General features: G+C 38.8%; 1 protein-coding gene across 1 annotated transcript; it reads left to right on the top strand.

The window, feature by feature from the left end:
* The first annotated feature begins 596 nt into the window (after nt 1–596).
* Nucleotides 597–12286, top strand: LOC139139932 (pentraxin fusion protein-like). The gene is made up of 6 exons (XM_070708896.1): nt 597–773; nt 5221–5451; nt 6306–6524; nt 6882–7106; nt 7885–8103; nt 11956–12286. Coding segments are annotated over exons 1-6 (951 nt in total). The 5' UTR covers nt 597–718; the 3' UTR covers nt 11958–12286.
* Nucleotides 12287–12519: the final 233 nt, after the last annotated feature.

The following is a 12519-nucleotide window of genomic DNA, read 5'->3' as shown; positions in this document are numbered from 1 at the left end:
TCAATGTTGCAAAGCTCGGTTAGTTAATCAGTTTCTTTTTTCAGAATGAAAATTTTTACCTTTCAATACAACTTTAGCACCGCCCTTACAAATTAAATTAAGCCACAAAATTAACTTTGCAAACTGACTGGTATTGTCGTATTGCCGAAGTAAGTAGGTTGTTTCAGGTCATATTTCAATCATGGAAATTGAATGAGCCATTATTTGACTCGGGTCTTGATGACTCATGTATCAAACAAAAGCTTGTAAATTTTCTGCTATCTGGTGAATCGTGGGAATATATCGTCATTTTCTACACGTAAATCGGTAAGGCGTCATCTAGATAAATTACTATGGGAAAACTATGGGAAACTGGAGAAAGTCAAGCTGTACAACCCGGACGTAGGGGATCTTCTGTTGGCTTCAAACTGAAAAAAGTTGAAATTTGGCAAAGTCTGTATATTATTTCGAGTTCTGGCAAACAATATATAGTCCTTGGTGGCAGTGAATGACTTAAATTCTTGGTAATTTCTTCCAGTTTGATTGTGACGTGGCAATGTCACACCAATATAACTATTTGGACAGGAGAGGTCTGACAATCTAGGATACGAACCCACATACGATGTGCTGGTATGATACTATGTATATCGTCCAATCATTTTACATCAAGTGGTGCTGTAACTTTTATAAAAGTGATTGTGAAGTTGCTCGGTAGAAATAATTGGCACAGCATCTCAGTATGAAGCATTTATTGGTTCTTGGTTTGATCATTTTGGACTGCTTTCCTCTAACAGGTAAGAAAACGTTATTTTAAATAATAGCCCGCTGTGCGACAGAATGACGGCAATGTACCGTTGAAAAGAACTTCACGATGAACAGTCCTCGGCGTGTTACAGACCTTGGTGGATGCAACAGTTTACTGTAAAATTTTGCCAGGACGAAAAACTACGTGTACAATAAAAGGAGGACCTCGGTGGCTACTAAGGCGTTTTCAGCGCGCTAGTCCACTCTGTGTGGCAGGGTTATAATACGGCAACGGCGAAGTCATAGCCGAGCACTCGTGACTCATACCGACCATAGGGCTGAGCATTGAACATCGATTGATACCGTGACAGAAAATTGCTTTATAAGTAAATACTACTAATAGCCTCCGTGGTTAAATTTTTTCGGTCACGTGTTCGTTAGTCCAGGGAGGTAGAAGTCTTTTAGAGTTCTCTTCTAACTCCATGGTTAGTTGCTCGCTATGATCATGGAACCAGGAGCGGAGCTAGTACCTCCATGCTATATGGCAAGTATTGCGGAATAGCTTGGTCATTACATGCTCACTGTGTTTCATATGTCGTTACAAACTGCTTTGCTAGGCCGGCATAGTTTTCCCTGCTTTATGAAGGTTAGTGTTGTAATTGTAGGGAAATTTGTGAAACCAACAAATTTGTCTTGCCTTATTCGGAATCGTAACAAGAGTATTCTCAATTCACAGCTAACACCTGGGGGTTGTCAACCTAATGTAATAACCATTCCCTATAGATTTCGAATCGATATAAGTTTGTGCGTAAACGCCCTGTCACACCTTGACGATTTAGCCAGCGTAAGCCAACGTACGGAAACTTGCGGGAATACGCTCGGCGTACGTCGAATATGGTATGGGTAAGTTTTGTATAAATTTAGAGCACGCTGAAGCACGCTGGTATACGTCGAAGTACGGCGAGGTCGTCGAAAACTTTTGTGCATGCACACAACTTTACGACGTATGCCAGCGTATGGCTCATACGTCCCGCATACGTGGGCCATAAGTTGTAGATAGGTCATGCGCTCATTGACACACGGTCACACACGTTACTTGTAAGTTACTCATAAGTCGAAATGAGTCAAGATAATTGTCTGGCGTACCTAAAACATATTTTTGAACATATGAGTACGTTATAATTACGTTAAGTATATGCCAAAATTAAAAAACTACATCGTAGTTCAGCGTAAGCCAGCGTTTTAGAGAATTTTGATACGTCGGCACAAGCTGACTAAATCGTCAAGTTGTGACACGGCCCTAAACAAGAAAATAAACTCATGAATTTTATTAGACGTGGAGGGTAAAGCCTAATTGCCCCAAATAGGCTATACCCTCCACGTCTAAATCTGTATTGGGAAAAGTTGTCATGGTGAAAATGCATCTGGTTCTACCTAAAACTGGTGAATCGTGAATCATGGCACGTTGCGCTAGAATTATAGGCTTACCCGGCGTTTTAGGATATTTCATCAACTTAATAACATGGGTGGCCAGTGTTCCTTTCTCTGAGGAAAACAAAAAGTATTACTGTTGTTCGGTTAGGGCTAATGAGTTGTTAGTCAGCGCAAAACTACTACACAACTACATATTGGTCATTTCAAGTCCCTCGACTTGTATTTGAAATTGGAATCTTGAAAAAACAAACAAACGGACACTATCAATTATCTTGAAAAGTTCAAGTACTATGAAGATAATTTCGTTGGTACGAAAATATCGTGGTTACAAGCAGTCTGAATGTTTGATGTAACTCTGTGCCTTCGAATTCGTCAAGGACCATGTGACGTGTACCGTTCCTTTGCAATTGTGAACGTAATCCCCGCACTACGTATACAGGGGTTGATCAAATCAGTGCTATAAAAAGTCACTGAAGTACCCTGATATTTATCGTCACTTTTCTGTGATATTTGTTTTTGGAGACAGTGTATTTCACACAGTATTTTGTTTTTTGGACGGTGTATTTGAACAACTTTACAAACAAACTCTTATTCTATACTACCAGTTACTCCTTCTCCTTGTTAAAATTGATGGTACGATAGTTGCCACCCGATTCAATTGATGCAAGGGTGTGTGACACTGAAAAATCCCAAATTTCTGTAACAGGTACGGCTGTGATAAGGACTGGCGAGTTTCTTCGGCTGGGAAGCAATGGATGAAGGGTCACTCTGTCGTTGATTGAATTGATAAGTCTGCGTTCACAAAAAAAGCAGTTAGGGGCCTGAGGAATTCAGGGAGATTAGAAAATTTTGGGGTAGTAGAGGAGGGGACTTGAAAGTTTGTGATCTGCCTATATGGGGGACCTAAAAATTTTTTGTGTTCCCTTTTTACGATTCCAAGGTTTGGTGGGCAAGTAACACAATTGGAACTAATTTGGGATAATTGGATTTTCATATTTTTAAAATTTGTCAAAAGTCTTAGGTGCTCTTTAGCTGTTTTACAAATTACTCAAAGACAATTGTGTAACTTAAACAGAAAAGCAGATGAGCTTACATTTGCAGATCAAACAGACAGTACTTCACCATCCAACTATCCCAAATTAGTTCCAATCGTGATAATTCAATAAAAATTTAATAACATTTTAATGTCATCAAATTGTTTTAATGTTAGTAATAGTTAAACAAGATCTATAACAATTTTGTCGCATTTCATTACTTATTTCTCGAAAAGATCTAAAATGTATGAATTTTCGTTAAAAAACAAACAAACATGTAGGCCTAGTACCGGGGCAGAAGCTGCAGCTGTTCATAATCGTTTCAATATTTCTATGCAGCTGATACTGACGTATCGTCTGCCTGGGGGAATGCGTGCGATGAGGTACTGGACGATCAACAAAGCAGAGGCTCACAAGGAGTTAGACTGGCAGGAGGAGGGTTTATTGGCTTGATTTCACCATACAATGACGTGCCCAGCAGGATCGTGTTCTGCTCTTTCTCATACAATTCTCCCTTAAACCTATAACAATGACTAATAAGACTCCGTAGTCATTCGATACATAAGAGTAAATAAATATGAATATATCGATACATAAGAGTAAATAAGTATGAATATAATAACTACATAATTCTTGCCTCGTAACACAGCTAGTATATCAAATACAGTTTCTTGCTGTCTCCCTCCGTCATGATTGACAAACAATATTCACTTTGTCGACAAACATGCATACATGAATATTGGGTGATAATTTACATGTAATTAGAGTCGAGACTGAAAGTCATATGTCAATGATACAAATGCGGGGTACATATTCACAAGCTGTGTTGGCAAGGTTAAGCTGAATACTCGACAGTTTAATACACTGTAGGAAATAGAACAAGAATGCAGACAGTTGTACAAACTGAACAAAGTTATTGTCAAAATTATCAACGATAATACAGCTACTGCCCTGCTACTGCCTAGTGGCAGTGTCACTGTCACTACATACCGTCAGTGACAGAAGTAGCTCTGACTTTGAAGTTGCTGAAGCAGAGTTCGGTACTAGTGATGCTCATAACAGTGAGTCCCAGACTGAAAGTCATTTGTTTAATAATGATACAAATGTAGGATACAAAGTCACAGGCTTGTAGGCAAGCTGAATACTGGACAGTTCAACACGTTGTAGGAAGTAGAACAAGAATGCAGTTGTATAAAAACTAAAAAAAATATTGTCAAAATTGTCGAAGATAATACAGCTTCTGCCCTGCTACTGCCTAGTTGCAGTGTCACTGTCACTGCATACCGTCAGTGACAGAGGTACTGAGCTCTGACTTTGAAGTTGCTGAAGCAGAGTTCGGTACAAGTGATGCTCATGAAAGTGAAACATACTCGTACACAAGATAGGGCCAGAAAGCAACACATGGAAGACCAGGAGACTTGAAAGTTATCAGGGATTTTTGAAGTTTGAACTCTGGCATGTGAGAGTAATCAAGTTTTAAATATTAGCGAAAAAATATGGGGTCACGTACTTGAAATTCGAATTTTTTTGAAATCTCTCATTGTCGTCATTTTGTGTGCTCTTCAGCAGGTACCACTAGCCTGGCCAGATCGAGGTGCATTAATTCAAGTCAGATTTGACGGATAAATCAAAAAGGTCCACTGATTTTTTTGAAAATGAATGAATTTAAGAACTTGCCTAAGGAATTTGCGCCACAATTTGTTAAAAACAGGCAGTGTTGAACATCTGAGAACAGAACTATACAGTCCAATACATGCTTATTTTTTCTTTGCATGTATCCCTAACAATTCAGTGAGGCTATATGATAATTTTTTTTAGGGGGACTTAAAATTTTTTGATCATGTAGACGGGGGACTTGTGGCAAATGACACCGGTGTTTTTCTATAAATTAGGTCAAATTTGGCGCAAGATTGGCAGTATCCAGTTTTGTGCATACCTATGCTAATATCAAACAGTCATATACGTACGTACGTATCTGGGTGCGCAAAACAGTCGTTTTAGTTGCGTCTATGTCTTTTATTCTACACAGTCGTAGGACACAACAATGTTGCAGTTAGAAAACCAGCTTTTCAAAGTAGCCTTTACAGAAAATCGACACCAGCTGGCCCAGAAAATGCCGTTGATGGTAACACAGACAGCAATTGGTCAAGCCGATCGTGTACCCACACTGTAAAGGAACAAAGTCCATGGTGGAAGGTGGATCTTCAGGATATATACAAAGTTGATAAAGTGGTCATTACAAATCGCGGGGACTGCTGCTGTGAGTTTCTATCAATAACTATCCCAGTATCCAAGAATTTGATGCATTTTGATCATATGTTTGAGGTGCATTTTTTGTCAATGTCGATGTCCAGCTCTCGCATAGAGCACGAATTTCACATAATCTTTTGATGATATTCCTAATAAAGAACTGTTTTTCCATAGTATAAACGATCTCCCCTCCATTTACCTGACACACCGTGCAGGTACTGTGCTTGTCACTTTCATTGCAGCGTCTAATCACTTGACCACACACCGCTGTTTGTCTGTAAAAAAACCTGCATAATGAACAACCGTGTTGACCTTATCAACCGTTTTAATCTGTCGGTCAACATCTCATAATATACTTAAGACTGAGGTCATTAGTAATTCACGAGATGTTGATCTCCAGCCATTTGACAGGGTGGAGGGGTGGGGGTGGGGGAAGGTTATTCCTTGTCAGTCAACATCTCGTGAATAGCCAATGACCCACTGCCAGGAATACCCCTCTCCCGTCCAGCCCGCCAATTCAAACAGATGGAGTTCAACGAAACATATAAATATAGCATACTACGCACATACACTCGATCAAAACGATAAACCACAAACCTTAGACATGTCTACAATGCATTTCGCTATTAGGGCAGCAACGGCAAATATTGTTTTTGACAAAGACTTAAAAGTATATTTGACAGTTTGACGTCAAATGATAGGCATTTTGCATCGATCAGACGAGTATCTCTCGTAAGCAAAGGATAGATATAGTATCCCTTCCTTTCATCATGTTCGAAAATAAAAATTTCTTCCTAGCTTCTTTCTGGACAATTACCTCTGATACGACACGTCTGATACAATTCGATGTTGCCTTGCTTGCAGCGCAACGTTTGGCTGGAGCCGTTGTGCGTGTTGGTTCATGGAGTAGTATAGCGAGCAACACCCAATGTGGAACCACTGTCACCAGAGATAGGATAACCAAGTCGACCACTTTAAAATTCGATTGCAGCCATGGTACAAAGGGGAGCTATGTAAGTGTTCAGCTAGAAGGACAATATCAGTATCTTACATTGTGCGAAGTTGAAGTTTATGGAACATTGTGTAAGTATACAAAAATAGCTGCTTATGTAGTTAACAGTATAGCAACTCTATTATGGTTTGGAGGGATTTATCTATGTGAAAACTGTTTTCAGTTTGGAAATGAAAAACAGAAAAGCTTATAATTTTGAAACACAAATTTCCAACTAAAGTCATACTTTGATGTCGCAGCTCTAACATTATTTGTGCATGGTCCGGCCGAGGTATAATGCTCTACAAAAGCTTATGTCATGACAATACGATAATAAATACTCTATTAAAATATTCAGGATTGAAATGAGTCTTTCAATCAAATCTCTTATCTTATACCTATCAGTACGAGAACGTATTGTCATTATCTTTTCTTCTGCACATCCGCAGGGTACCAAAATGTTGCAGTTGGCAAACCAGCTTCTCAAAGCAGCCTTTACAAATTATCGACACCAGCTGGCCCAGAGAATGCGGTTGATGGTAACACAGACAGCAATTGGTCGAGCCAATCATGTACCCACACTCTAAAGGAACGGAATCCATGGTGGAGGGTACAGCTTCAGGATACATACAAAGTTGACAAAGTGGTCATTACTAATCGCGAGGACTGCTGCTGTGAGTTATTATCAATAACTATCCCAGTATCCAAAAATGAATCACTTGATGCATTTTCATCATATGATTGGGGTGCATTGTCGATGTCGATGTCCAGTTCTCGCATAGACCACAGGCAGAAGCCCGAATTTCACATAATCTTTTGATGATATTTCCAATAAAGAACTGGTTTTTTTCTATAGTATAAACGATCTCCTCTCCATTCACCTGACACACCGTGGAGGTACAGTGCTTGTCACTTGAAGTGCAGCGTCTGATCACTTGACCACACACTGCTGTTTGTCTGTAAAAACTGCATAATGAACAACTCTGTTGGCCTTATCAGTATCTCACGATATACTAAAGACGTGAGGTCATTGGTAATTCACGAGATGTTGACTGACTTACTGACCTGGAATTAACTCCAAAACCCCTCCATCCCGTCAAACACCTGGAGTTCAACAAACACACATGTAAATATATGATAGCATACAACGCACACAAACTCGAACAAAGCGATAAACCACAAACCTTAGACATGTCTACAGTGCATTTCTCTATCAGGGCAACAACGACAAATAACGTTTTTGACAAAGACTTAACAGTATATTTGAGAGTTTGACGTTACTGATAGGCATTTTGCATCGATCGGGCGGGTATCTCTTGTAAACAAAGAATAGATGTAGTATCCCTTCCTTTCATCATGTTCGAAAATAAAAAGTTTCTTTCTAGCTTCTCTCTGGACCATTAGCACTGATTACAACAAGTCTGATACAATTCGATGTTGCCTTGCTTGCAGCGCAACGTTTGGTTGGAGCCGTTGTGCGTGTTGGTTCATTGAGTAGTATAGCTCGCAACACCCAATGTGGAAACACGGTCACCAGTGACAGAATAACCAAGTCGACCACTTTAAAATTCGATTGCAGCCATGGTACAAAGGGGTGCTATGTAAGTGTTCAGCTAGAAGGACAATATCAGTATCTTACATTGTGCGAAGTTGAAGTTTATGGAACATTGTGTAAGTATACAAAAATAGCTGTTTATGTAGTTAATAGTATAGCAACTGTATTACTGTTTGGAGGCATATATCTCTGACAACACTGTCTTCAGTTTGGTAATGAAAAACCAACAAATCTTTTAATTTGAGATTTTTCCAGCTGGCGTCCTATTTATATCTACAAATCCAAATTATTTTTGCATGGTCAGGCAGAGGTATACTATATCGTGGTATCATGTTAACAAAATCAATAAAAATTGCTCTTTATCTGCTCCGTTAAATTTTGGTTATTACTATGGTTTTCATGATTTCCAGATTAACACGCCAACCCTCCCCTCCCCCGACACCTTGCGTCTTTTAAGTCCCCTCTGGACAAAGTCCGAAACGGGGACTTGTGATTGGGTGCATGCGTGCGTGTGTCTGTCCGTCTATTTTTTACATCCATGCTCCAACATAACTGGACCGATTTACCTCAAATTTATTATGAGGACAACATAATCTGGCAGACATATGCATGTACTTATCGATTTATTTAGTCATCTGATCCCACATTACCGCCATGCGGTCATTTTGTCACGAAAAGCTTTAATTTACTGGGAACTTGAAAACAGTTGCCAGATTGTCGCGCAAATTTGTTCATAGCACAATAAAGGAAGGATCTAGGGACGGACCATTAGATCTTGGGAGGGGGGTTGGTCAAAAACAGAAAAAAAAATTCAGAGCAGAAAGTTAGGGAAAAAAATCTTCAAACTAGTTTGCAAAATAAAAAAAATAAATAAGAAGACAAATGCGTAAAAAAAATCTGCACGTCTTTAAAATCTTGAATTTTTTTTAGATTTTACCGACAGGAAGCAACTTTCTTTATTTTTTAGTACATCCTCCAGGCACATTTTTTATTTTAATTTATACATTTAGAGTGACTGTATCCCTTATACTGGAAGTTGTGATTATCTTATCTTTTCAGGACGTTTGTATTCTGATCACTTGAAAATTATAAAATTATAGAGCCTGTTTTCTACTTGTTTCCTGCGTACAAACCAAGCAGGTACACTAGGTAAAACATTGAAACTATGGTTGTCAAGACAGAAAGTTGTATTTGCCTTTTAAGATCAAGGTAAACAGATGCAGGCCACATCAGGTTCATTTTTTTCACAGCATTTTGTTGCAATGATGAATGCAAGAATGGGTGAACAAGTAGAAACACGTCAATAATGATAAAACAACATATCAAGTCATTATGTATTATTTTGCTTTCAAAAAGGCATTTTCAATTCCTTTTTCTCAAAAAACAGCCTCAAAAAACAACAGCAACACATTTTTAACTACCTTGTCATACATATATGGCAATGGTAGCTAAAAAGCAAATCCGCCAACTACTAACAACATGGTAACATGTTCAGCCCCCCCCCCCCCCAATAAAAACTGAGTGCAAGCAGGGTTTTACATGACGCGCATTTCTGCGTCCTTTACGCATAAAACCGGACGCAGGACCCCTCAAAAACTAAACTACGCGTCCCTTCGGACGCAGAAATATCTGTTGCTAGTGTACATGGTGTATATCTCGCGAAGCTGCTGGACACGTAAAACACATCCCAGTAAACCTTACCGACCCCATACTTTAATGGAATGCTCCGTAGTGCATTGGCCTCCACTGTTTGATGACCAATGGTACCCGCGGAAACAAATTTTATTACCGTAAAAAATGACTTTCAAAATGTAAACTCATTCTTAATTGGTCGATTTCTTGTTTGCGTCGATTAACACATGTTTATGCATCATGGCGGGTCGTGTCAAACACCCAAAACAGGCCGATCCACAGTACAATAAATTACCCACAATGCTGTTCGATTTGTACCAACGACGTTAGTTTTCTTATAACTTCTTCAGTTCTGTGTAAAAGCAATAATGTGAAGTCTCACGATAATTGATTAATTATATTTATTAAAAGTACGTTGAAATATTGTAGTGTAAATTTCAAAGAAACCATTAAATAACCATAAAAGTCACATTCTTCAGGTACTACAAATGTCACAGTTTTGGAAAGCAAGTTATTACCAACTGAAGGGGTCATTCTCTGAAAATAGTTAGCATGTAAGTTTCTTTTGTCTTTTCTATTTGGAAAAAATCAATATCCTTTTGTTTCATAAAACAGGTGCAACTAGTCTCCCTACTTTCCATCACTTTATTCTGTATGGCTGAGGACACGATCAGTGGAAAATTTACAAAAATCCTTTCTCTTCTCTCAATCAAGCACAATTTTCTTAATCCTTTAAAATGGGAATTGAGAAGAAAGGTGTTTTTAAAAGTACGTTCTCAGAATTTTTACAAGTGGTCCAGGAATTTGTCTACACATGGGAGACATGGTAGACTTCACAGGGGAATCTACGTTGGTACAAATCGTGATGTATTGTGGGAAATCTCTAGTACTGTGCGATCTGCGAAAGTTTTTTCGGCGGCCGCAGCAACCAGCACGATGCAGGTTTGGTCGAGGCCGAAACAGCAGATGCGATACTGATACATCAGGCCCCCCGGCCAAGTCAGCAAAATTACGAACATTCAACAGAAGTTGGCTCGATAGGTTTAAATGGCTTCGATACTCTGAAGAGCGAAACGTCATGGAATGCGATGTATGTTTGAAAGCAAATATCACATGCCCGTTCATGAAGGTTGTTCCAATTTTCAACATTCAACTCTCACTCGTCATCAGGACTCAAAAAGTCAAGTGTTAAAATCCTAAGCTTGAGGTCGCAATTTACTACTGCTTGCAAATCTGCAGAGGACCGGCAGTTGCAGGGTAAGAGTAACGAACTCGAGGCATACGCTGCACAATTACGTACTGTTTACCTGATCGCTAAACGTGACCTTCCATGCGATGTATTCACTGACATCATGCATCTACAGAATCTGAACGGCTTAGACATTGAATATTACAAACGTCCTCAGATAGTTATGGAGTTTGAAGAGTGTATTCAACGTGTGATCGAGAAGTCCCTGATTGATAGCATACATGCAAGTGACTTCATCGGTATAATGTTGGATGAGACTTGTGACATTACCGTTCATAAGAAACTTGCTATATGTTCGATATATTCAGAATGGCGAGGCGAATGTTTCTTTCCTCGGTAACCAGCAAAATTACAGATGCCACTGCTGCAGGGATGGAAAACGCCTTGATTGAATTTTTGATTAGGAAAGAAATCTGTAACGCGGCCGTAGACAAAATATACGGACTAGGAACAGACAAATGTTCATCAAACTGGTTGGCCCCATCATAGATGATTTTGACTTCATGAACACTGCTAGGTTATTTGCCGAAGGAGTTGCTGGCAGAGTGTGAACTCAAACCTACTTGACTTGCTAGGTGAATGCCATTTCAGAATATGGAATTACTTACCTTCTTGTCAATTTGCCAAATTTGAATACTTGTTCAAATTTCACAACGTTGTGAACTTGTAATTAAAGTTATGAGATAATTTCAATCATGAATAGTGTTCTTTGAATTGATCAATGAGGGCCCTCAGTATGAACTAGAATTTTCATGTAAGAGTTATTTTAAGAAATGTGCAACCCATTTGCCGTGTTTTAATACTAATTGAACACAGTGAAGACCATGGCATGGATAAACAATAAAATATTCTTGTGAAATAAATTGGGACCCCCATATTTTGATGTAGGACTCACATTTTTAAACACCAGGGGTCCCAGGGACTCTCAAAAGTAAAAAGTGATGTAAAACCCTGGTGCAAGCTATGATCTGATATAAGCCATACAGAGTAAACAAATGATGAATGTGAATAATGAATTAATGATATAAATATCACTTGTGTACATATTGATATACACATTTATATTTCTGTGATATTTAACCCTTAGAGTCCCGTATCAAGATTTGCCGAGGTCAGTGTTGGTTTAAGCCTAAGTCACCACCTAGAGGAGAATCCAGTTTGTGGAATGATGGTACCTGAAAATGGTCAAGGAAAATCCGAGTCATGAAGTTATGGCTGTCTAGATATGTGGCCGAAATTTAACACAACCGCTGCAAACAAACTGAGAAGAAATATAATTACTAGTATATTATAATATTTCAAGGGTTACTGGTGAAGGGGTTCTTATGAAGAACGTTATTGGTAAAAACGGGTGTACCGCTTTTGTCAACCTTTGTTTTATTCTTCCTTCTTAGAAATAAAAGTACAATAGCGCATCAAATTGTAGTTTTGGAAGATTATTTCCCAACTCTTTTAAAATAACCCAGAGGTTACTGCTGAATTGTATTTCCCTTTTTTATATTTCTAAGACAGTATAGGCGAAGAGAAGAAGGTTGATTTCAAAATTAGTCGAAAAAGAAAATGTCTTTACATTGTCACAAATTCTGCCCTTGTGGTATACTTCACCGGTGTCGATCGTTGTCTAGACGCTAGTCATTTCCATACCAGGGTT

This window comes from Ptychodera flava, chromosome 9, assembly GCF_041260155.1.
Source record: "Ptychodera flava strain L36383 chromosome 9, AS_Pfla_20210202, whole genome shotgun sequence".
NCBI lineage: Eukaryota > Metazoa > Hemichordata > Enteropneusta > Ptychoderidae > Ptychodera > Ptychodera flava.
Note: the sequence above shows the minus strand (reverse complement) of the source record. Positions and strands in the feature narration are given on the sequence as shown.